The sequence below is a fragment of the Ursus arctos genome, unplaced genomic scaffold (genome assembly GCF_023065955.2).
Source record: "Ursus arctos isolate Adak ecotype North America unplaced genomic scaffold, UrsArc2.0 scaffold_5, whole genome shotgun sequence".
In the NCBI taxonomy this organism is placed as follows: Eukaryota; Metazoa; Chordata; class Mammalia; order Carnivora; family Ursidae; genus Ursus; species Ursus arctos.
This window is the reverse complement of record NW_026623067.1, coordinates 43,681,172-43,706,536: the sequence shown is the minus strand read 5'-3', so window position 1 is coordinate 43,706,536 and position 25,365 is coordinate 43,681,172. Positions and strand designations below refer to the sequence as shown.

At 47.9% G+C, this 25,365-nt stretch overlaps 1 protein-coding gene and 1 long non-coding RNA gene across 3 annotated transcripts in view; one reads left to right on the top strand and one right to left on the bottom strand.

The window, feature by feature from the left end:
• DPYSL3 (dihydropyrimidinase like 3) overlaps positions 1 to 25,365 on the top strand; it is a 110,879-nt gene that overhangs the window by 69,540 nt on the left and 15,974 nt on the right. For both annotated transcript variants that reach the window (XM_026498969.4, XM_026498970.4), the window contains exons 2-7: positions 8,163 to 8,251; positions 12,287 to 12,471; positions 15,286 to 15,450; positions 17,698 to 17,759; positions 18,627 to 18,707; positions 22,281 to 22,349. In XM_026498969.4, coding sequence (XP_026354754.2) covers positions 8,163 to 8,251; positions 12,287 to 12,471; positions 15,286 to 15,450; positions 17,698 to 17,759; positions 18,627 to 18,707; positions 22,281 to 22,349 — 651 coding nt within the window. The remainder of the gene's footprint in view (positions 1 to 8,162; positions 8,252 to 12,286; positions 12,472 to 15,285; positions 15,451 to 17,697; positions 17,760 to 18,626; positions 18,708 to 22,280; positions 22,350 to 25,365) is intronic.
• LOC123001048 (uncharacterized) lies at positions 17,647 to 23,773 on the bottom strand. Its single transcript, XR_006409573.3, has 2 exons — positions 23,543 to 23,773; positions 17,647 to 21,334 (listed from the first exon to the last, which is right to left on the bottom strand). It is a non-coding gene; the product is annotated as an uncharacterized LOC123001048 (long non-coding RNA).

Genomic DNA, 25,365 nt, shown 5'->3' with positions numbered 1-25,365 from the left:
ATCCTCACGTTACGATCTATACTTTATAGATACAGAAGCAGGCCTTTTTAGAGAACGAAAGCCAAGGAAGCCGAGGATTAATCGAACTCCGCCCAGCTAAGGAAGCTGAGGCCCAGAGACAGATCAAGTCACCTGCCCAGTACCACCTCAGACCTGCAAAAGCAGGTCTGGCTCCCACACTACCTTGGTCTCTCCCTAAACTCTTGTGAGGCTCTACAAACTGCTGTCAGGCCTGGTTTCCATCCCGGACAGCAACCTCTCCGTCTTTCCCTCCCAGAGTCCAGCTAAAGATGAGCTTGTTTCTTCATGAGCCCCAGTAATCTCCCTGTGGCTCTGCTTTGGGCCCTGCTCTTGCTTCTGACAAGCCCGTGTGGACCCACATTGGCCCACGTCGGCCCACGGTGGTCCCTGATGAAGAGCAGGGGTGGCATTCCTACATGGAATCATTTTAGGTTGTTCTGTAAGAGGGCATTCAGTAACACTGAATCCCACAGTGAGACGTGTCCAGTTTCTAGTTCTTTTTCTAACCTGCTGAATAGCTGAAGGAAGAAGGCTCAGCGTAGTGCTGGTCTGAATCGGACACCTCCCTGACACTTGGTAACTTCATTTTTTAACCAAGGTAGCAGATCTGAGCTCCTCCTTTGGAACCTTTTTCAAAGGCAGCGGAATGTCCCCAAAATGCAGTGAGTTTTTATAGTATTCATTCCTAGGTTGCTGTCTATTTTTGGTAAGTGATAGTGGCTTAGAATTTATAGGAGTAAGACAGTGTTTACTTGGAAAATACATTTATGTAAGGATAATACCATGCAAATGACAGTACAGTTTCTACAGGTTATATCAACTGCCATGAAAATGGTGCACAAGTGTCTGAGGTTTGGGCTTCATCGGCCCAGCTGACCTTCCTGCTTGCGACTGGAATGGCTTCGTGGCCCCTGTGCACCTCCCCTCCCCGTCCTCTCGTTCCTACCCTGCTTATCCACTTGTGCGGATGCGTGTCTGGAACCCTGCTGAAGATTGAGAGACCGTTATCAGGGGGCTGGGATTAAGATGCCATCCACAGTTCATCCCCCACTCCATTCTGACCCAGGGCAGGCTGCATACCTTGTCTGGCCCCCTGATAATCACATCTCTAAAATGGTTAACATGGTTCTGGGGAGGGAAGAATGCACCCAGCTGCCTTTGATGTTCTAGTTCAGAAGACTGAGTGTCCACCCTGCTCCTGTTAATACTGCCCGCGGCTACTGTTTCCTCTGTGTCAGCACCTCTTTCCTCCTTTTCTGCTTTGGGTTCTGCCCCTCCAGGGCCAAACTACACATAAGAAAGAAAGCGGAAAATGGTGCTTCCCATTGTTACCAATTCTGCTTAGTGGGCTCTGTGTTGAAGGGTGTGCCCCAGGTTAACCTTCCTCTAGCACACCTGGTCTTAAGTATGTTTGGATGATGCGAGAAACAATGTTTTTGAGACTCGTCCATAGCATTTCAGAGGAATGGAATAGCCAAGGTTGTGAAACTAACTGCTCAGTTTCAGTGCAGACTCAGAGCCGAGAAACTGCACTCCTCTTCAAGAGGTCTCACTTCTCCCAGATCTTTGTCTTTCTGTCTGTCTCAAAGGCCTGTTTGTCACTGAGGGTCCTAGAAACAGATCCATACATGGCATAGGGAGAGTGGGTTTGGGGCCAGGCGTAAGACCTTGCCTCCCACTCTCCATTCCTGCTGGGAGAGAGCAAGTGGATTGTTATCTCCTCTTCCAGAGGAAGAATGACCTGGAGGCGCCATGGGATCTTGCCCTCCGGGGGGCGGGTTTAAAAGGAGAAGTCTTGGCTGAGCTTGGCTGCTCGTGGCAGGAGCTGAGAACAGTTGCCGAGGGTTGAGTGGGGCCTGGCGTCTCTGCCAGTCCCTTTATGGCAAGGTCTGTTCTATTTTGATTAATAAAGTGCTAGTTCAGTTCTTCCTGAGTATTTGTGAGCGGGCAGCTCTACAGTGGCCAGCTCTGATAAAGATGGTAGCTCACATGTCGTCAGCATTTACACAGAGCCAAGCAGAGCTCAGCCGTTCACACATGGTATCTGCATAATCCTCACCAGCGCCCTCAGAGAAGGATAGCATTGTCCCCTTGGAGGTAACTGAAGCCCGGAGAAGCGAAGTTACTTGTGTAGGCACGGGTAGCGTTGGTGCGAGAGTGTGAGCTCAAGTCTGTGTGTCTCACTGGAAGCTTCATGCTTAACAGCAGAGCCGGGATGGGAACCCTGGTCCCGTGGAGCCTACTCAGTACCTTTCCCCAAATACTGTGTCGGGTCAGCCGGACTATCTTAGAAAGCCCTTTCTCTCTCTTCTTTAAATGATGCTACTTTGTGGGAAGAAGACCAGCAAGATCATCCATGTTGTCTTTCCATCCTAATGTATTCTTCAGAGTGGGAATGTTTTTAGGGGGTTAAATCTAATTACCCAGATGGGAATTTATTTTAAATAACCAGCTGCGCCTTCATGTGGACTTTAAAAGGATCTTGAGTCCCCACCAAAGGTCAGAGTCTGTGCTTTGTGATTTGAACGCAGGTAACAAAACATTTGATTTTGGAAGACATTCTTCATTTTATATCCTCCTTTTCTGTTCCTAGGATTATAGTTTTTATTCTGAGCTGCTGGAATGTCGGCAGAGTATAGAACAGATGTGTCTTAAGTACTGTTCTCAGGCTGACTTTATTCACTGGGAAGAAGTCCACAGAGGGCTCCGGTTTCTCTGGGAGGCATATTCTCATTACCTCAGATAGATAGAAGTGGTGATTTAAGTTCTTTTAAGTTGAAGACTAGACAAGGAAAACTAAAATGGGAACCCACATCTCCAGTAGGCTTGAGTTCAAGATTCTGTTCTTTTATTCTCTGTTCTAGTTTGAATCTAGCCTTTCTTTCCTTCTTTCTTCCTTTCTTCTTCCTTTCTCTCTCTCTTTCTCTCTCTTTTGGCTCCACACCCAGTGTAAAGCCCAGTCAATGCAGGGCTCAAACTCATGACCCTGAGATTAAGAGTCGGATGCTTAACCAACTGAGCCATCCAGACACCCCGAATCCAGCCATTCTTAACCACATCCCTCCTTACAGAGTTTGTTTTTTTCTCCCTCTCCCCCTTCCTTCCTCCTTCCCTTGCTCTCTCTCTCTACTCTTTTCCTTTCTTTTTGTCTCTCTTCTCTCCCTTTTTCTGATAAACTCCACATTTTTTTTATGATTGATTTTTCTAATCATTGCCATACATTAGTGAGGCTTGAAGGGCTGGTACTACCCTGGATTGTAAGTTAGGTCCCTTTATAAGCTGCATGAACACACTCGGGCCGTAAGGGGCAGGTTGATGCAGTGCTTTTATAAGTCGCATCTTCAGGGTTACCAGATTCCTTAAGTTACCTGCTGCAGAGAACTGCATCAGTTTGAGCCCTGGAACAGTCGGATTCAGCAGCAAATGGTAAAGAGAGCCCTGTCAGAAAGAGTCCTTTGTCGTGAGGTTTAAGGATCAGTGGTTCAGTGGCCTCAGGTGGAAATCTGTCCAGTGCCCAGAGGTAGGAGTCCTGGATTCGCTTCCAATTGAAACTAATCAGCTCTGTCACTTACGAGAAAGATGCTCGCCCTGTGCGTATCTCCTCACTTGGAAAATGGGGACAGTCTCTCTCCAATATACTTAATTTAAGACTTTTAAAAACATTTTGAAGGGCTGTAAATAATTTGAATGGAATCAATATAATGAATATTTAAGATTGTTTACTGTGTGTTAGTTATTTGATATGCGTGCGTGCGCACACACACACACACACTTTCCTCCCTCATTTATTCCTGGCAGCCACACTGTGAAGTGAGCTAGGTATTATTATCCACTCTGAGCTAATAAAAACTGAAGTTCTGAGGGTTAAGTCCTAACTCAAGATCACACACCTCGTTAAGGTGTCCACCTGATTCTCCCAGCCGTGGGAGAAGCCAGCCAGACCCAACCTGGCCTGCTGCTATGCCCGGCACCCCACTGGCCTGCAGGACCTCACCACACTCAGCCTTGGCAGCAGGGCAGGACCCAAGGCAGTGGGGGTCCTTGGTTATTTTAGGCTCTGAATAGCTTTTTTGGGGTTCCACGTGATCCCAGTGTGCTCTAGAAATACCATCACATATCTATATATCTCTATATCATCACATGAGAAGCCTTGCTCGATGTCCAGACTAGACCATTTCACGTCTTCGGGTATCAGCTCCTGGACACGGTCAGCGGCTGGGAAAGGAAATTGAAGAGCCCTGCAGGGCCCCATTCACAAGGCCTTTCTAACATCATGGAGGATGACTTTTAATCATAGATGGCAGATCTGTTTGTCTTGTGGGTTTTCAACCCTAGCGTGTGTTCATCTATAGGGCTGGTCTGTAAACTCACAGGCAAGCATATTTTGTAACCAGTAAGGTTTGGTTTTATGTAACCTGGGGGTGGTCAGGAGTTCTGCTGTTCTTCAAGGCCAAACGCAAGGCCTGCCTTTTAGACTTTCCTGTGTCTGAGGACAGTTTGCCTAGGCTACCCTTTGTAGTGGATCCCACGTGCATGGAAAGAGTTAAAATTAATGAAGTAGTTTCATGAGCCCCTTTAATAAAAGATAGGGGACAAGCCGGGGACCTCCAGAGACAGCATGTGTTGGGGCTCTGTGAATTGAGGTTTGTGTATCTCTGGTCTGCGTGATGAAAAGAAATATTAATACTGTAGTAGTCCATAGAGCAAGAGTCTTGTTACTCCTATCTCTGAAACTTATGCCAGGCCTGTAATTCATCTTTATCTATTCAGATTCCTGACTATTGAGCCAGAGAAGGTGTATTTAATTAGCATGTGAAGAGTTTCCAATGATGCCATCTCAGTGATGTCAATTCCACTTGGCCCACCTCTTACTATGTACGTGGGCCTGAGATAGCTTTTGCCCCTCTGCTAACATCTGATGCTTGTTGAAGGAAGTAACGATCATGCCAGTCGTTCCCTAGGCGGGATGTTCCGCAGGCGGGAGAGTGGTCGTATTTCATACCTGGGCTCACTACAGGTGGTAGCTGGCCCCTTTCCAAAAAGCAGTTTACTTCGGTTCTTTGCTAGGAAGATAAAGAACGTCAGAAGAGCACTGAGCTATTAGAGGGACACCGTACAGTTACCAAGACTATTATGGAGCTGCTCTTGGAGATGCTTCTGCTGCCTTCGTAGACACACGGAACTGTGCCCAGGACACACCGAAGCCTGGTTTCTGGTGCTGGTCTCTAACTTGGCGCTGGACTGGCTGATGGCTGCATGAGAGCCATTTGTGGAGTTTATAAAATACAGATTTGGTGGGAATCCATATTCTTCTAATGTGCACCCTAGTTTGGGAAGCACAGCCCCGGGACTGCCTCATATAATTTTGCAACTACTGTTAAAACAGTAGTCCAATTTTCTGGCCACATCACATAATTTTGTGACTCAGCTGGTCTTTCCGTCATAATAACATGATACAGCCTCCTGTGTCCCACCCTTCACCCATTTGTTTTACCAGTATTTGACAGCCGTCTAGGGTGGGCTCCACGAATGAAGGGAACAAGATCAAAAGACACAGAGTCCCAAGACCAAAGGAGTTTTTGCTCTAGGCAGGAGACAGGAACGGGAAAGCGGCTGTTCTAGAACAATAGAGTTGTTTGAACTAAATGGCGAGGAGAGCAGGTGGAATTTGCTGGCAAGTCAGGTAACGCATCCTACAGGAGAAGCCCTTCGAGAGGGTGGTCGTCAGAAGCCAGTCGAACATGGGAGAAGGCAGAGGGAACTTTGTTGCAAAGTCTTAGTGGCCACAGAGCCTGCAACGTGACAGTGACTACATGTTTTTTACTTTGCCGTGGTATGAACATGATGATGGATACATGATGATGGCCATACATGATGGAAATGAGGGCGGACCTTTGGACTAACGGCAGGTCGGGAGGGGCTTGGGGATCAGGTGTGGCGGGAATTCGCATTTCATGTCATCTGCATATCTTTCTCCGGCGTCTGTGGGTGTTTTCCTGGGTGCCTCTTTGATCTGTATCTCGTTCCGAGCCTCTCCCCTGACAGTATGGTGTGATGAAATCTCCTGGTCCCACGTAATCCCTGGGAAGTGGGAGGAACTCGGTGGCACTTTCCTGTATCCCATGTGGATGCCTCACCTCAATTCTCCGTTTCTGGCCTTGTTCACACCCTTTTGTTTCTGAAGCCAGATGTCAGCCTGTTTGTGGTCTTCCTCCCCCGTTAGACTGATGTCCTTTCTGAAAGCCAGTTGCCTGCCTCACCACCTTCCTTTCCTCTCTGCCGCTTTCCTCCTTGATCCCTAAGCTCTCCATCTCGAAACTGATCTTTTTCAGGTTTTCAAAGGAACAAAACTTATTTCTACCACAGGGCTTCTGCTCATGCTTTTCCCTCTGCCTACAGCTCTCCATCCCTGCCACATCTACTTGATCTTCTCCGTAAGGCCTGTTTCCACCTCTGGTTAAACAAGCCCACTCCCCTATACATTGTGACGCTTGATACAATTTTACGTTGTTTTGCTTGTTTTGTTGACTTTCTTTTTTCCTTATTGCCGCATAGCCCCTTTTGGTTTCATGAAAGCAGGGGCATGGTATGACTCATTAACAACTGGATCCTCTCTATGTATTTAGTCATACATATCGAATAATTACTTGCTGAATGAGTGGATAGAGGAACAATGGATGGATGGATGAATGGATGGATCGATGGGCGGGCGGATGGAGTTGAAGTCTGTAATTTGAATTCTTAACAAAATGCAACATACCATTCTCTTTTCAAGCTGTTCCACTCAGCCACGCTCCTGAGATTTCTCTTCTCCCTCAGGAGTCCAGCAAAGCTGCATATACCCTTCATGCTACAGTCCAAACTCCAGTCATTCTTTTAATGAAATGTGTGATACTGGAAACTGACTCTGATTGGTTCCTCCTGAAATATATGAACTATATATTTATATTTTCTTTTTTTTTTTTTAAAGATTTTATTTATTTGAGAGAGAGAGACAGAAAGCACGAGAGAGAGAGAGAGCACGAGTGGAGGGGAGGACAGAGGGAGATAGAGAAGCGGGCTGCACATTAGCCAGGAGCCCGACACTGGGACTGATCCCAGGACCCCAGGATCCTGAACTGACCTGAAGGCAGATGCTTAACCAACTGAGCCGCCCAGGCGCCCCTATATTTTCTTAATAACCTTGGAGTGTATGGGCATTGTTTCTAGTTGCATCACTTATCCAAATTTTATCTAAGCTATAATTTTAAAAAAGACTTTAGTTATAAGAAAGGCAATTTTTTTCATAATAAAGACAAAAAATACATTTCAGAAAATGTGAGAGTTTAATGAAGCAAATACAAATCCTGCATAATTTGTCCATCCTGGTTAAATACTATAGAATACTATAGCTATTTTGTCTTTTTTCTATTCACTGCTTTTCCTACACATTCCACAACCTTGTGTGCACGTGTTCGTACATGTATAAATATCCTAAATTTTAAACATAACGTACTGAGGGCTTCAGAGGGGAGGGAGGTGGGGGATTGGGATAGGCCAGTGATGGGTATTAAGGAGGGCACGTATTGCATGGAGCACGGGGTGTTATACGCAAACAATAAATCATGGAACACTACATCAAAAACTGGTGATGTACTGTATGGTGACTAACATAACGCAATAAAAAATTTAAAAAAAACAAAAAAACCCATAACGTGATCCTCATGTCATTATAAAGACTTTCAAAGACTATTTCATTGTATGATCCCAAGTTCTGTTTTTGAGAATCACTGCTGATCGCCAACAGGATGCTGGGCACTCAGGCATATATTATACACCACTTTTAATATTTACTGCTTACTGAGCCAGGAAAAATAATACAAAGAGTGTCTTCCCTCAAGTAGTGCCATTTCTGAGTGGCTATGGTAGGTTCCAGAAGCAAGAGGTGAAACTGTAGAATAATTTGAATTTGGGGCAAACGTGAAAGGCTGTATCCCCAACAAATATACCCAGTTCAAACACTAGTGCACTGAGCGCACAGTTGTCTTAAGTAAATGTGTTCCTCCTAGATCTCTAGAACAATGAACTGGGAAAACCTTGGCAGACCAATCTTCTCCGAATTCCTAGCTATGAGAATGACTTTTATTTGCCTTCTTTTCTAGAGTGACCGTCTTCTTATCAAGGGCGGTAGAATTGTCAACGATGATCAGTCCTTCTATGCTGATATTTACATGGAAGATGGCTTGATAAAGTAAGTATGTAGAAACTTACCTTAACTTTTTGTGCTTCCTCTCTTCATTAGAGGCTCAGGAAGAAGCTTGCTTCTCTTTTGCTTCCTAGGCCTTTGATTCTCTGTGTTTCATTTCTTCTTCTTAAAAATGAGTCTGTATTTTTTTTTAAAGATTTATTTATTTGAGAGAGGGAAAGGGAGAGCACGTGGGGGAGGAGCCGAGGAAGCGGGCGAGAATCCTCAAGTGCACTCCCTGCTGAGAGTGAAGCCTGATGTAGGGCTCCGAGGTAGGGCTCCGTCTCACGACCCTGAGATCATGACCTGAGCTGAAACCAAGAGTTGGATGCTCAACTCACTGAGCATCCCAGGAGCCCCAAAGTGAATCTTTATTTTAACCTTTCGTTCTGGATACACATAATCCCTTAAAATGGGAGCTAGCCTTAATTTGTATGAATCTTGTGAATGAAATGAGAAATCTGAATTTGAGCAACCAAATGATGCTGCGGGCCCCTTTGTGCAAACTGTATTGATGGGCTCTCTGTGCATCTTAGAGAAGTGGAAGATGTGACTCTTGTCCTCTAATTTATTGAAAAAATGTGCACAAAATGACAGCACCTTAAAAATATAAGGCCTTGTGCTGTGGGTGTCAAAGGAGTTCAAGTGAAGATAAATGCACAGAAAGGAGAAATCCCTTCAGAGGATGGGGTGGGGCTGGAGAGGGCATTTGAACTGAGCCTTGACTTAGGTAGAACCTAGGTGGGCTGAGCATGGATGGGACATACATCTCAGACAAGATTTTCAAATGGATACTGCAGGGATGTGTTACTAGGTGTCCGTAAGCAGCGTAGCCAGGTTCCCTTTTTCTGTGGGCTCCCTACCTAGTAACCTGTAAAAGAGGATTTGGTCTACACATAGCCTTTCATCACAGAGAGTGAGCTACGCCCTCATGCTGAAAAGATATTGTATAAGATCAGTGTATCCAGTCCATCTTATTAGCCATCCCTGGCCTTGTTCCGTTTTATTTTTACATTTGTTAAACTCACTGGCTTGTGTAAGATTCTGGCCATCGTGGCTCTCTTCCTTCTCTTTGAAGACTGGGCTTAGGCATAACTTTCTGTAGGTGGCTATTTCTCGTCAGCCCCCACGTCTAGGCTGGTTTCCCTTCTCGTGCCTTTCTCAGTCCCAGCGGTGCTGACACTGTTAGGCACAGCAAGCACCCTGTCCTGTTCATCTCCATATCTGAGCGCTTAACTCAGTACTTAACACGGAGACACTGTTATAAGAGCTACCTTTTAGTGACAAGGTAGTGTGTGCCAGGTGCTGTTAAATGTTTTACATGCCTCATTCCATTTAATCTGCCAGCAATCCCACAAAGCAAGTACTATTACTACCCTTTTTCTCAGATGAGAAGAAAGAGGAACACAGGGAGGAAGTAATTTACTAGCGATCAGCATATTAATCAAGTTCATTGAACTTATGAGTGAATGGATAAATAAATGTGCAAGAATGGAGATATCCTGTTTAGTCGCCTTACCTACATATAAACACTTTTTCATATTAGGAATAGGAGATACGGAAACAGTAGGCAAGCTAACCAGTGTGAAACAAGAAGTTCTTTGAAAGATAAGCCCCAGTTGATCTTATATTTTTCTCTTACTAAACAATTATTGTATATAGTCGGCTGTCTTTGGAGATAGCAGGTTCCCTCATTTAGAGATTTTCAGAGATGGAAAAAAAGGTAGCACCTAATACTCCTTCCTCATTTCAGAGCTCATGATGGGCATCACTAATTGATCACAGCACTTTTCACAGTTGAGCCTGAAATACAGGCCCAGAATCCGTCTTCCCACAGCGAGTCAGGCATCTACGACCAGAGTTGACTATGTAAATCCCTTTTGCCATCTCTATTAGAATAGACTAGAAGGCCACTTGCCAAGGGTGTTATGGAAGAGATGTAACCTTTGGATGTGTGTGCTGGTGGTAGAGAGAAGGGTGGATCTTCATCCAATCCTGACATTTTCTTCAAAAACATTCTGAAATCGCAGAGCGTAAAAACAGAAATAATTCCCTCCAGTTGTCACAGAGCTGTTTGTCTATCTGTGACTGTTTGTGGAGTGTCTGCAGTGTGGAAGGTGGTTGGCTAAAGCATGGGACCCATGCTATGTCACATGCTATGGTGGCTGTCATCGGGACCCACATCTGCCCCCAGGACCTTGCAGTCTTTTCGGGGGGCATAACATGACCAGGTACTAGCAGCAATGAGGGTTAAGGTAGTAGAGGAGATGAGATTCAGGGGGAAGGAGGGTGCTATGTGGGATTAGCATGGTTATTAATTATCATAGCTGATGCTTGCTGAATTTTCCTGTGCCTAGCAGTGTTCCGTGGGCTTAACACCTACTAACAATCTGCACGACATTTTTATTTTACAGAGGAAGAAATTAAGACCAGTGAGGTTAAGCAACTTGGCCAAGGTCGTAAAGCTAGTAACTAGTGGAGCCAGGATTGTGAACCCACATAGCCTGCATCCAGGGCAGATCTCTACTCTTAATTATTAGACCTGGCTGTCTGTCGGGATTTGACCAAGGAGGGGAGATGGAAGCCAAGCCTTCAAGGATTCATATGGCCTTGAGTGGCTCCGTGGAGGAAAAGGGGGGAAGGCATTTCTGTTTCAGACATGGTATTCCACTCGTTTTCAGAACTGGCGGAAACACCCAAGCAGACACACACACACACACACACACACACACACACGGGCTGGGTAACTAACTCTTCATGCCCTTGGTTCTCAGTTTACCTCAGAGGAAGATCAGGGAGGGAGAAAAATGGGAACATCGTGGCCAGTATCTGGACTCTAATGGAGGTACAATCAGAGGCTGCATTTTTTCCACAGCGTGTTTTGAATTGTGGTGGCTCTGGAATGGCCCAGTGGGGATGTGGTGAAGTTGAACTCTTAGAGATGTCAGGAATACTTTATTTTAGTTGCAGAACTTTGATTTTGGAAGGCCAGTGGTGGCCTTCTTACTGTCCCGAGAGGGTGTCTGTCTCGGCTCGCTGTGAACAAAAGGGGAACGTGTTCGTGCCACTGGTAGTGGGGTACAGGTCTCCCCAACGTAGGACGTGTTTAATAATAATGTCGAGGCTTGTGAATCTTAAGTCTCCCTAGAATTAACTGGCCATTTAAACCAAGGGTGTGAAGTCACCTATAAACCAAGCAACATCAGGCGGTCTAGGAGGTGACATCTGGCCAGGAGTAGTTGTCTTTGTCACTTGCCTGGTGTAGGTAGTGTGTCTCTGGAGTACTCATCAGCTTCCTCCCCACCTAAGTCCCCCTTTCTTCCTCCTGGGGATGCACTGAAGCTTCCTGGGCAAAGGTGTGTCTGGTAGAGGTTGTCACCATCACCTTCCTTGGCTTGACGCTTCTGCTGAGACGCCCCCCAGCTGGGCGTCTGTGTCTTCCGCTTCCTCCTTTGAATCTGCCTTTGGCTGTGACTGACAGATAAGTTATCAGGGAAGGGTGGAATTGGGAGTGAGGACTGACGTACACAATGACCCCAACAGATTCCTCTTGTCAGGAACACAGATGGACTCACTGAAGAGGATAGCCAAGTTCACATACGTATTCTTTAAATGATTCATTACTTCCTTCAGTCTCTCCTAATGCTTCATTATTTTACATTCTCCTAATCCTTTTCCAAATGTTACTTTCCACCCTTCACTCAGATAAAGAACAAAATGAAAGGGATACCAAAAACACCTATTCTTAAAAAATTATTTCTTACACACCCTCTATTATAGACACTGTCCCACCCGTGGGGTTGCAGCACTAAGCCAGGACACGTGCACACTGTTCCACCAAGCAGCAGATCAGCTCGTTTTGCGCCTATAAAGTTGTTTTCTGGGTGTACACCTGTCTTTATTTGCTTTTAGATTGTTAAGCTTGCGAATCACTTGCAAAGGCCGTTCTAATACAAGTTGCCTCATCTAAAATCCTTACAGTACTATGTTTGTCTTCAAAGTCGCTCTTTTAAGTGACCAGTTGCTTCCCTGTCTCACCAGGCAAATCGGAGACAATCTGATTGTCCCTGGAGGAGTGAAGACCATCGAGGCCAATGGGAAGATGGTGATCCCTGGAGGCATCGATGTCCACACTCACTTCCAGATGCCATACAAGGGAATGACCACAGTGGATGACTTCTTCCAAGGGACGAAGGCTGCCTTAGCGGGGGGCACCACCATGATCAGTGAGTCGCCTGACCCTACATGCTCCTGGTCCCAACAAGTGACTGTTTCACTGACGTCACAACCCCTGTGCTCTCTGGCAGTAGCTTATACACGTCTCTCAGTTCAGTGTACAGACCTTCTGCCTGATGGGACCTGAGGAAAGCAGGGGCTAGGGAGGACCCTGGCAGCTCCCTGAAATTGCCTAGAGGAGATTCACGAGGCCAGGGAAATAGCTGTCCTCTCTCGTCCGCCTCAGAGCAGGGGCTGGGTATACCGTGGGTGGGGAATCGGCAATCATCTCTGGGCCGGACACTGGGAGAAGTGTGGAGAAGGGCCCTACATTATTTTAGCACTTCCAGCTCGGGCCTGGGGCAGGCGGGGACAGAGCGCGCGGGCAGAGCGCTGTCAACGGGACTCAGTGTCCCCGCGAGGGAAAGATAACGGGGACCTGCTGTGCTTGAGGAACTCGTGGGGTTTGGTGGCATTTACTGTTATCTGGTCTGCCCTGGCTCTTGATCAATTCCTATCTGAAGGTGGGGCAAGTGGTGGTGGTTTCCTTTGGTTTTTGTTTCTGTTTTTCTCTTTCTTTTCTTTTCTTTTCTTTCCTTTCCTTTCCTTTCCTTTCCTTTCCTTTCCTTTCCTTTCCTTTCCTTTCCTTCTCTTCTCTTCTCTTCTCTTCTCTTCTCTTCTCTTCTCTTCTCTTCTCTTCTCTTTTCTTTTCTTTTCTTTTCTTTTCTTTCTTTTTCTCGGAACTATTGCAATTCCAGAGAAACCTAGGGAGTTGCGTGCCATTGGATTACGGAACAGATAACATTCCAGGGCAGTCCTTCCTGTCCCAAAGGAATCCCAAGGAATTGGGTCCCATCCCAGTCCTGGGCCTAAACTTGGTCAGCAAGAGCACTGTTTATTTTACCACCGTGTGCACCCATCCAAGGACACAGAACAGCCTGAGCTGTGGAGTTGCTCATTGTCCTTGGGCTCCTTTTGACGGGAGCCCTGCAAGGTTGAGCTCCAGCAAGCTGGGTGTGGAAACCCGGGAAAATTGCATCAAGGCCATAAAAGGTGCAATTCAGGGAGACTGAAGCTTTTCTCCAGCTAAAGGAAGGAAGCCAGCTGACTTCTTAGCAGCCGCCTGCCCACAGAAGCCCTGATGTAGGTCCATACGTCAGTGATGCAGCTCCTTGCGTCTGCTTTCTGAGAAGCACACTGGGCTGCCTGGGGTAGGAGGCTGAGGAAGTGAGTGATCTTGGCTTGGCTTTCTGCCTTCCCGGCCAGCAGCTGGACCTGTTCAGTATCCGGGGAGTGTGTATTGTGCTTGGTCTTCTAGGTTAGGGAAGGAGCTGGAGGGGGGTCAGAGTTGTACGTGATGAGAGAAAACCATACCAAGAAATCCAAAGCTGTACATGTCCTTCATAGATAAATTAAGACCCTGGATATGCAGCAAGAGAAGAAAACCCATAAAGCCCCCATCACTGTTACGGTTTGGCTATAGTTTCCTTCCCGTGAAGCAGAAACAGGATCATAATAGACATACTGTGTCTTAGTGGTGTTTTAGTGTATCATTTCAGTAAAAAATCCTGGCAGGGATGTCTTTCCATCCATTATCTTTTTATTCCACTACAGCATTTAAAATGGGTGCCTGCTCCTCCATTCTATGAAGGTGTATTTATCATTTAGTTAAACTTCTCTATTGTTGTAGATTTTGATGGTTTCCAGTTTTTCACTTAAATAAACATAAATAATGTTTGCAGTGGCAAACATCTTTGGCACCCACGTTTTGCAAATGGCATGTCGATTTCCTTGGAAATAATTCTTTGGCATGGGAATAATCATCGTGTTAAGGTATGAAAAATATCGAGTTGTTATGTGTATTTCAAAATTTTTCTTAGGAAAGTTGTACCAATTTGCACTTCTCCACAACTGCCCAAGAGAGCTACGGGAGTGGCAGTCTTGTCTTATCCTCCTCAGTTGTAAATGTCATTATATTAAACAGTGTTGTCCACGTTGCAGGTACTGTGGAAGTAGATTTGGGTCTCAAAAGAAAACATATTCTTTTTTTTTTTTTAAGATTTTATTTATTCTAGAGAGACAGAGAGAGAGCAGGGGGAGGAAGAGAGGGAGAGGGACAAGCAGACTACACATTGAGCTTACTGCAGGGCTTGATCTCAGGACCCCAAGATCGTGACTTGAGCCAAAACCAAGAGTCGGACACTTAACTGACTGAGCCACCCAGGCGCTCCAAGAAAACATATTCTTGACAAAAAGTTTATATGGAAATAAGATCTGTGGGCTGAGCATCAGGTTCGTGACACTGGCTCTTTCCTGTGGCAGTAAACACAGGATGTCACTGCCCTGTTACCTGGCATCACTTTAATTACCCTCCTTCCACCCTCAAAAGGGAGTCTGACTTGCTTCACTAGCAGTGACTTCCCATAATTCTGGTAATAATGGCACCTAGTAGGTACTCATTGACATTATTGAGCACTTACTATGTGCCAGACATCGGGTGAGATGCTTTTCATGCATTTTGCCATTTAATCATACAACAAAGTTAGAAGGAAGGAACTATGACATTCTGCCCTCTACCCCACTGAGCCCCGATCTCAAGGATGAGAAAACTGGGGTTTAGAGAAGCTAGTAGCTTGTCCAAGAGCAACACGGGTAAGTGACAGTTAAATGATCAGCAGTCTGGAAACTGCCAGGGAACACTTTCTAACGCTATGCACAGGAAGTAGAGGCTTTGCAGCCTTAGCTAAGCAAGCAGGAGCAGGCCTGTGCAGAGGGGAGCAGAGGCCGTGTCAGTGACTTACCCATCTGGGGCCTCTGTCGTTCAGTTGACCACGTGGTGCCCGAGCCCGAGGCCAGCCTGACGGAGGCTTATGAGAAGTGGCGAGAGTGGGCGGATGGCAAGAGCTGCTGCGACTATGCCTTGCACGTGGACATCACCCACTGGAACGACAGCGTGAAGCAGGAGGTGCAGAACCTCATCAAGGACAAAGGTGAGCCCCGTGTGCCCTCCTCCCTTCTTTTTTTTTTTTTTTTAAAGATTTTATTTATTTATTTGACAGAGATAGAGACAGCCAGCGAGAGAGGGAACACAAGCAGGGGGAGTGGGAGAGGAAGAAGCAGGCTCCTAGTGGAGGAGCCTGACGTGGGGCTCGATCCCATAACTCCGGGATCATGCCCTGAACCGAAGGCAGACGCTTAACCGCTGTGCCACCCAGGCGCCCCCCTCCTCCCTTCTTGCTCGGAGCCTGGACGCTTGAGCGTGAGTGCTAGGTGAGGGTACCACTGCGTTCCAGGCACTTTGTCTTGGTGTACGCCATCTCCCTCCTTATGAGAGCCTCAGAATAAGGATGATTATCTCAGTTAGCAGATGGAGAGCCTGAGGCTCAGAATAAGTGGCCCAGGATCACAGGGCTAGTTAGCGGTAAATATACCCAAAGTCTGTACTCTTCACCTCCATGCAACACTGCCCATTAGAGGAAGAAACTGAGGCCAGGAGAGGTTAGCATCTTCTAGAAGGTCACACAGCTACTAAATGTGAGATTAGGAATTTTTAACCTTTGTAACTTGCGCTCTAAAGATCAAACCATTATGGTTCTCAAACAGTGTTATACTCAGGAAAGGCTATGGCACTTGTGGGAGCAAAGATGTGTTCGTACTCAGGCTAGGAGCTTAGGACATGGAAATGTGTGTGTCCTCTCAGTGGGTACATGATTTGGGTTTCCCTGGTCGTCTTAGATTCTTCTGTTCTCTACTTCCTTCTACCTTTCAATCATCAGATATTTCACGTACACGCACTACCCCCTCATACACACAAATAGACCCGCAGTGTGCTCAGCATCATAACGTCACCTGGGGGATTTAGGGACATGTAAGGAATGGTCTCTGCTGAGCGTGCAAGGCCAGAGGAAGCAGGCCAGTGAAGAGCTACAGGATAAATGCCACAGGGTGCTGGATAGTGTTGTAATAGTAATAGCATTACACTAATTTCATCACAATCATGGTCTAATACTAATGTAATAAGATGTATTGTTATAACACTAAATTAATAATACTGTTCTCAGTGAGCTGCCTGGATGCGGATGCCGGAGTGCAGTGGAAAGAGTGAGCTCTGGGTTGCAGGGGAGGGGAGAGGATAGGCTCCCAGGGTCCACGTCCCTCCTCATCCGACGAGCTCTGCCCAGACCTTCTTGATCCAGGATATGAGATTGCAACCCCCCTCCTGTCTTGTGATTCCTTTCACACCATGCATCTCAACTGGGGTAGAAAATGGAACGGCTTTAACGCCCACTTCCCTTCCAAGGAGCCCGGGTCATTCCGCAGATGATGCAGAGGCTTATGGGAAGGGTAGTGTTGGGAAAAGCTGCCCCAAGCTGAACCATTCTGGGTAGGGAAGTTCTCACATTACAACCCGCTTTTGGCCTGGAACACTGTGGGCTGAGATGGCCCTAATGGTTGGAGACCAAAATTATCCTCCTTTCCTCAAAATGACTCTCTGTTTGTTCCCCAGCCCCACCTATTTATATAAATTACTACATTAATAGCCTATTTGGGAGTGAAAAATTAAATAGCGCTTTCGTTATAGCCCTTACAGCTTAGATATTTAAGCACACGGTGCACCTTGACTTCTGCCCCTTAGCTCCGTTAGTTCCCCGAGGATGTGGTCTCCATCCTCGATGCAGACCCCTGCACAGGCTCTAGTGTGGAGCAGGCATTCCTAAAGTGGCGAAATAAACCCATCCCAGGAGCTGCATTAATGAAGCTCAAATATGGTGCCAGGTCTGGTGCTGAGCCTTTGGTATCTGTTGTCTCACTGAACGTTTCCAACTGCCTTCCGAAGTAGGCTGTGGTCATTTTTCCATGTTACAGGTGAGGAGACGGAGAGGTGAGGTATCCCAAGCTCACTGAGCTAGTAGGTGCTGCTGCCCCCGATTCTCGGTGCTGTATCCTGCCTCGAGCAGTAGCAAAGCTTACTGACTCCCTGGGCTGGGGGACGGGGGAACGGGGGGATGGGGAGGCAAGACAGAGGCGTAGCAGAGCTCCTTCTGCTGTGACACCACGTCGGCATTGCTGCTTCTGCACGGGAGGCGAGAATGGAGAATGGGAAGCAACTGCTTTATATTGGACGGGCGCCTGTCATGCACTTGGACCCCACGGCCGACGGGAGCAAAGGAAGGAGAGTGGATGTGATGTGCTAATGGTTTTTTCTTCCTGTTTTCCCTCCCTTCCCTCTCTTGCAGGGGTTAACTCCTTCATGGTTTACATGGCCTATAAGGATTTGTATCAAGTGTCCAACACAGAGGTAACAAGCCATTGCTGTGTGGTTTGGGGTAGCTGGATGGGTTTCCCATTGTTGCCGATGACCTTGGCTCTTGGAGCGTGAGTCACTGTGGTCTCTGTGGGAGACTGTTGGGCCAGAGTGCTTCTTAAGGCCCTCGCAGTCCACACTACATTTTAAATAAGGGAGCAGGCAGGGTGCCCATGGCAAGGCAGTCCAGGAGCTAGAATTTCCACTGGCAGCAGCTTTCTCAGAAGGACAAGAGGAAGGGCATGCCGAAATCTCCAGCTGCCACACCAGCCCTAAACCCTGCAGGAGTTCAGCAGAAGTATGAGGTGCTCTGCCTCGCAGGATTAAGAGGGCCTTCTGCTGTTTGGGCGAATAGCTTGTCTCTGACTTTCCCTGAGACATTCTCATGGCATGTGTTGGTTTGAGATGAATCTCACATTTTCAGAGGAAATACAAGGAATGAATTCCCATCCCTCCTGGGTAGGAGGTGGGGGGGAGGTCTACCTTGAAGGGTTAGGGAATAGGGGTGCCAGCTTTCCTTCGAGCTTCTGGCCAGGCTGTAGCAGCTCTCAGGAGCACTTGTCGAGAAGGACCATTAAAAACGTGCTGGAGGCAGCGTAGAAGGCTCGACAGCACGTTGTTGTACATTTACCCTGTCGGCTGGGGAGACATGACATGTTCTTCACAGAGAGTTTCCTAGAGTTCCTGTGGACTCACACTTCTTGGTCGTGCATGTTTTAGTCTGTGTTTCTTGTCCTAATCACTGATTTTCTCTGGCTTTCCTCATTTGTTTTACTTGTGGCCCTAGTGATGGACCCCTGTGTGAAGTTGTTGAAAGCCTCAGTGGTTGGTGAAGCTGACAGCAACTCCTTTCTCTTTCAGCTTTACGAGATCTTCACCTGTCTGGGTGAGCTGGGAGCCATTGCGCAAGTCCACGCAGAGAATGGGGATATCATTGCCCAGGTAACGCCGCGCAGCCCTGGGTGTGCTCTCTGCACGGGCTTGGATCCCCGGCCCGTCTCTCTCCTTGTTCCTGCAGTATTGCATGAGCTTTTCATGGGCGTGAGGCTCGGTCCCAAACCCTCTGCTAAAAACAGCACCTGCCCCAAAGAACTTCCCAGGCTAGGAGGAGGCAATGAAGGGAAGCAAGGGAGAAAGCCGAGGGTGCTGTGAAAAGGGGGACTGTCTGACCATCCAAGGGGATCAGAACAGGCATCCCGGAAGAGGTTTTCCAATTGGGCCATTTAGTGGGAGAGTGTTGCTGATTCTCTTTGAAAAGTGAGTCCAAGCTACGTGACAGTCTCTGTCCTAGGGAAGAACCCTCAGGCAGTGCTTCTCAGAAATCCGATCCAGGACTGCGGAGCTCACGGCTTTAGGTAATAAAGGTAATAAAAATCTTGTGGGGATCAGACATCCCACTGGTTTCCTAGAAGTTGTACTGAGAAACCTGAGGCAAGAGTGAGGAAAGCGAGGCCCCAAGACCCAAAGTGATGGTTTATGAGGAAGCAGAAGGCACTCTCTCCATCTCCCGGGTCACTTAATGGGCTGGCTGCCCAGATGTGTCTTAGCCAGGGTCTTCTTTACCTCAGAAGCATTCAAGATTGGCCTCTACTAGGAGGAGGCCGCTAGAAGAGTGGGAGCTCTCTTGGTCCATATAATAACATTCACAGCTAAAACCATTATTCATTCTTTCAGAGAGTATTTCCTGAGCGCTTTGTGCCAGGCACGAGTTTACTGAGGGGAACCAAAACAGACACACTCCATAGCTTGCTAGTCCTTGGGCTGAGACTTCATTTTAGAAGTCGTGCAGGACTTGGTGAATGTGGTCAGCAGGGTGTGGGAACCATGAGGCCGACCCTTGTCTCAGACCTGTGAACATCAAAGAGCAGGTACCATGTTGTGAGCCCTTCCGGCCGTGTGCGAGGCGCTGGTGCGCGCTGTAGTGTGTTCTCACTCTTCACCTGGCCCTTCAGAGATGGCTACCATCTACCCTGTTTTGTAGAGGAGAACTTTGGGCTCAGAAGGATGCAGTCACCGGCCCAAGGATCCCAGCCGGTAACTGGGAGAAGAAAATCTTAGCTCTGAGGTGGTGTGGCTTCGCCAGAGTCGGTGCGTCCTGGGCCTGTTGCCCCAGCAGTCCCGCTGCAGGCCCCCCAGAGAGACAGCATGTCCCCGCAGCGCGGGGCTCCAGCTGCTAGGATTTCAGACTCTGGGTGTTATCTCATGAGCAGAGGAGGTGAGCTAAATGTGTCGTTTCCTCTTGCTGACCAAGGAGATTCATTAGTCAGGCCCCTGACAGCCTTCTCCCACGTCCCCCACACACTCAGAGATAATGAAATCATTTTCCAGAGAGGGTCCGGTGCTCACAGGAGGCATCCCCGTGGTGCTAGAGCTTCACTCCTCCTCTTGCTCTCCATTTTCAGCACAGCAGCCAGAGGACCCAGCCCTCCTTCCAGATGCCCTAGAAACCAAACTCCCCACTACTTCCTCCAAGGCCCTGTGGAGGCAAACAGACTCTAGTGCTAAGCCCCCTTTCCAGCTTCCTCTGGTGGCCCCTTAGCACCAAACTGTCTCTGGTTCCCCCCCCCCCCGCCCCCGTCCCCTCTCTTCCCTACCTTGTCAAGGATCTGTTCTCAGTCAGGGAAAGAATAAGGGCATTTTTCCATTTGGGTGAGTTTCTTGTGGGTATTTATTATATTCAGATTGAGCTGAAAGATTTTATCACATTGTCGAAATGAAGGCAGCTGCTGTATTCAGCCTTGATGCAGAAATCACCAAAGAGCAAGAAGAAATCTCCTCATGGGTACCAGCCATGGAGATTTTCAAAAGTTTCAAGCCGGCAGGACCATCTGAGAGGGTAGCCTCTTTAGCCGTTCATCTCACAGTAGTTCCTGAGCACCTACTATGTGCTGAGCCTTGGAGAGGGAAGATGAAAAAAACAGGGTTCCTGTCCTCTTGGAGCAAACCAAAATTGTGTCATTACCCAAACTGGGATGTAATTACAGCCATGGTCAGTGCCTCAAGGTGCCCACGCCCCCCCCCCCCCCCAGGTAAGGTGGCTTCGAAGGGTCTTTGCGTCCCCTTCCTAACCTTCCAGCTGTAGGGACACCAGGGCGTTTAGACTGGGACTTCCCAGCAGGAGCAGCGCATTAAAATCACCTGCGGAGCGTGGGGATTCCTGGGATTCTCGTGGCTGCAGAGATGCTGGTGTAGGAGGTCGGCACTCAGCTTCAGGCACGTGATGCAATGTCCTGGGAGACCGCTCCTGGAGCGCGCTCCCTCCTGTGCGCGGGGCCAGCACCCTTGGACAAGATCGACGTGAGAGTGTCAGATGAGACAGAAGAGGCTTTGTAGTTGGACACCTCGACCTTTGTGTGACTTCAGGAGACGACACAGAGCAGAAGCTCTCCAGAGTTCAGAAGAAACTGGGTTCAGTGCAAGTTTCGAGAAATGGAACAGTAAGAATGAGAAGTGAAGGTTCTTTGCTGCAAAATCAGCCTGTGGCCTTTTTTCTAATCCTGTAGAGCTGGAGACGGTGATCATGCCTCTTCTCACAATTGCTTCGAGTGTGTGCATCTTTCTTCCTATACCTTTAAAAAGATTTATACTATTAGAAACAAAATAAAAACAACAATGACAAAAAATAGTTCTTCTTGTGCAGAGAGAAGGACTCCTTTCCTTTCTACACATCTCCTACTTCCAAAGAGCCACAAGGCTTCGTTCAGGTCACTCTCCCTCGTCTCTCCCTGCACAGCGCCCAGGTTCATTGGCACTGGCCTCAGTGCTTGGAGAGTGAAGCCCAGCAAAACTACAGACACGGCAGCTTAGGAGTCCTGCCAGTCCCAATTAGCCCACGTGTGTGTTCACTGCCCAGCCACCTGCTCCTTCCAGAAAGCTGGCCATAGTCTGAAGAATTTAGCCATCAGCTGTGAGGGGTAGGCAATTTTGTCACAAAACAGACTAATTAAATAGAATCGGACCGTAAGACCGAGTCAGGTAATGCTGTTTGGAGGCATTGTTTCATCTGGTTAAATTCTGAGTCTGTTTGTTGCAGCCATCCATTTAAACGACAAGAAAGCCCGAGGGCTTTGTTAGAGCGCAGATCCCCAGAATGTCACCTCTGCATTCCGATTTGGAGAGGGCCAGACAGCCGCACGGCTACAAAAGCAAGCCGGGCGATTCTGATGTAGGGGGAGGCGACTAGACCTTGTGAAACACAGCAGGAAGCTGTAAGAAGTCAGTGAGTTGGTGTGACTTTTGATGTGTAACAGCGACAAAATTCTGATGCTCTAAGTGACTGCCGTCCTTTTAATAAAAAAAAAAAAAAGCTACCCTGAAACGTTTTTTTCTCCTCTTAGTTAAGACTTGACCCTATTTTATAATTCCAGATGGAGCATTAACAAAGGTATTCAACATACACGTCTTATTCTTTTTGTTCCCTTGGACCCTTTTCTTCAGATTAAGATACCAGCATAGTTTTTCCATGCCTCAGTGGAGCTTATCTCAAAACTGTTCTCGGTTCTTTTCTTGCTGTAGGAGCAAACCCGGATGTTGGAAATGGGGATCACTGGCCCAGAAGGCCATGTGCTGAGCAGACCAGAGGAGGTGAGTTGTGGGGGGCCGGGGATGGGGCTGGAGGAGGGGGCAGGACAGCCGTGGAGGTGCTCTGTTTTTCCATCATCTTCTGGGAGACTCGTGTTCCTACAGTCCCCAGCAGCCTGGTAAATGGCCTCCTGCTCGTTTGACACTTGGAGTGTTTGTGTTTGGCCTGCCTCCCCCAGGTATGTGCTTACACGGGGTAGGAGCAAACCTTGAGGAAAGGTGGGGAGAGTCTGTGAATACCAGACAGCAGTATTGGATCATTTCTTCCAAAGACCACACATCTGATGGACCAACTCAAGGGACTCAGAGAAAAGTAGAAAGCAACATGAGGGAAATGCGTACTTGTGACCCCTTGTCTCTCTAAAGAGAACTCAAGGTGGAGGGTCTTCCACACTTACTCATTTGGAGAGGTAAATACCTAAATCCTTTCTTAATCAGGGTCCATCTCAAAGACATTTCCGCTTCCTCCCTGATTCCATATTATATTCTGAGTCCTGCAAAATAAAATATCAGCCATATGGGTAGTAGGTGGAGTGGGTGTTTCATAGACATTATGTCTATCGATTTGTTGTAAGGTGATGAGTAAGTCTGCATATGGGCGTTTCCCTCGTGTAAAATGAATGATGAATAGAGTAGGGCCTGCTTAGTAGCTGACGAGTGAATAGATGCTAACTAGTGGCTGATCGCGTGTGTTTGGGATGTCGGCAGCTTCAACTGCTGGCACAGGGTGCAGAACGGGGCCTTGGCTGGCCACATGGCTGACAGCATACCGGCTTTGGGAGGCCAGCCCGGGAGTGGCGCCTGGAGTGCCTTCAGGGCCCTCTGTGCAAGTGGCCTGAGCCCAGCTCCTGCCCTGTCGCCCCAGCACCCCCCACTCTGCAGAAGGCAGAACCAGAAACAAGTGATTCCTGTGGCCTCTTTTAGAGGCTTTTAAAAATTAAAAGGTCACTCACAGACAAATGTTCCTATCATAAACATTCGAGGACTTTTTACGAGCTGAATACAGTTGTGTCACTCATGCCCAGCTGGAGAAGCAGAACTGTCAGCACTCGTGAAACTCCTCAGCATCTAATGACATTGTTGTTCCCGGTTAAAATCATTTATCCTTATTTCACAGCATTCCAGAAAGGTCTGGCTCCGGAATATCAGGCCCCTTCTATGGAACGCTAGCCCGTACCCGGCGCTGTGCTAATTACCTTAGCTGTCCTTGATGCTGCTCAGGGTGCTGGGCACTACTGTTGGGCGAAGAAGCGAAGGCTCAGGGGGTTAAGCCCCTAGCTGCTCCCATGTGAAGGACTGGAAAGCTGTTTACGCGGCGTGAGCGGGCCGGGGTGATCGGCACTGTTTGTGAAACTTTCCCTAAATGCTGGTCGCGGCAGAGATTTGCTGGCAAGATGGGTTTGTGTAGCAGCAGCCAGGGGATTTCTGAGCGAAGTCTATTTTTGTTCCTTGGTTTGTTTTCCCAACCCCTCCCCACCCCACTCCTCCTGTTCCCGTCTCCTTTTTAGTAAAAAGCTTCTCAGCTGTAGATCTGGACAACCCTGAAAGCCCTTTTGGGTGAAGCTGCAGGGTGATGTCACCTTCCAAAGATAGTCATGTTGTCAAGGTGCAGAAGAACCCGCAGAGCTGGGAGGGGGTGGGACCCGAGGGGCCAGACTGAGGCCGTGGGGAGTGCAGTGGGCAGCACAGGTGTGAAGAAGGCGGGATGGGCGGAGGGGGGGCCAGCCCCTCTTCGGTTCGGAGCACACTCTGCTACCATCTCAGCACACCCTGTGCAGAGAGAGCTGAACCTGAGCTTTGCTCCCGAAGTCCGGTGCTTCAGGAAGGTGGCCATATTCATCTGTGGTCAGAGGCTCCAGGGGCTCGTCCCCTTGGAAGCAAGTGCCGCTTGGGGGATGCCAGCAGGCAGGACCCGCCAAGTTCTAGAGTCTGTTTCCTGAACCACACCCACCAAGGGCAGTGGCTGGTTTGCGTTATGCAAACACCGGGCATCTGCAAGCTGTTTTTGGTATTTTTTTAAAGTGTTGGGCTGCATAGGCTGACCAGAATGTCCTATCCATCCAACATGGAACTATTGCCGATTGAATGGGAGAATGCCAGCATCATTGCTTTGGGCTGAATCGGACTGCCTTGGGCTTTGGGCAGTGACACAGGCTCTCCCACACTGGCCAGGAGCTGTGATGAGCAATAAGACCAACAGCCCGCCTGCCAGGCTCACTTGCCTTGTCCCAGGGGCAGGTCAGGTGCCTTAAAGGATGAGCTCTTAGAATCCTCACAACAGCCCTGTGTGCCAGGTCCTATTACTGTCCCCATTTTACAGACAGGAAACTGAGGCTTTGGGAGGTTATGTACCATACCCGAGGTCGCCCAGCTTGTCTGTGGCAGAACCAGAACCCAGACCCAGGCCATTTGAAAGAACCTGAGCTCTAAAGACCGTTTGTTAATAAAGTAAGGGGAAACTCATTATTTCTTATTGAATAAATCCAACCAAGTTGGCTAGCGTATTTGAACATGTAGATTCTACCTTGGAGGGGATGGAAGAAATCGAGAAGAAGAGAACCCTCTGCTGAGAAGCCTGGGACTCATTTTCTTTTTAAAGATTTTATTTATTTATTGTAGAGACAGAGAGAGAGAGCACAAGTGGGGGAAGGGACAGAGGGAGAGGAGAGGGAGAATTTCAAGCAGAGGTCACACTAAGTGTGCAGAGCCTGACGTGGGGCTCAGTCCCACAACCCTGAGATCATGACCTGAGCTGAAATCAAGAGTCAGCCCCTTAACTGACTGAGCCACCCCAGTGCCCTGGAAGCCTGGGAATTATCAGTGCAAGAAATGCCTGCTGGGATGGCCACCTCTGACTGAAAAGGATTTGATGTCTAATCACCTTTACTGGTTATTATTTCCATATTGGTGTTGGGATGCTTTGCCAGAGAATCTGTCTGGGAAGACTGGGGAGCAAAAGCTTCCATCACATGAAGCCACTGGGATCATGACAGGGAGAGGAGGGAAGCAACCTAGGAAG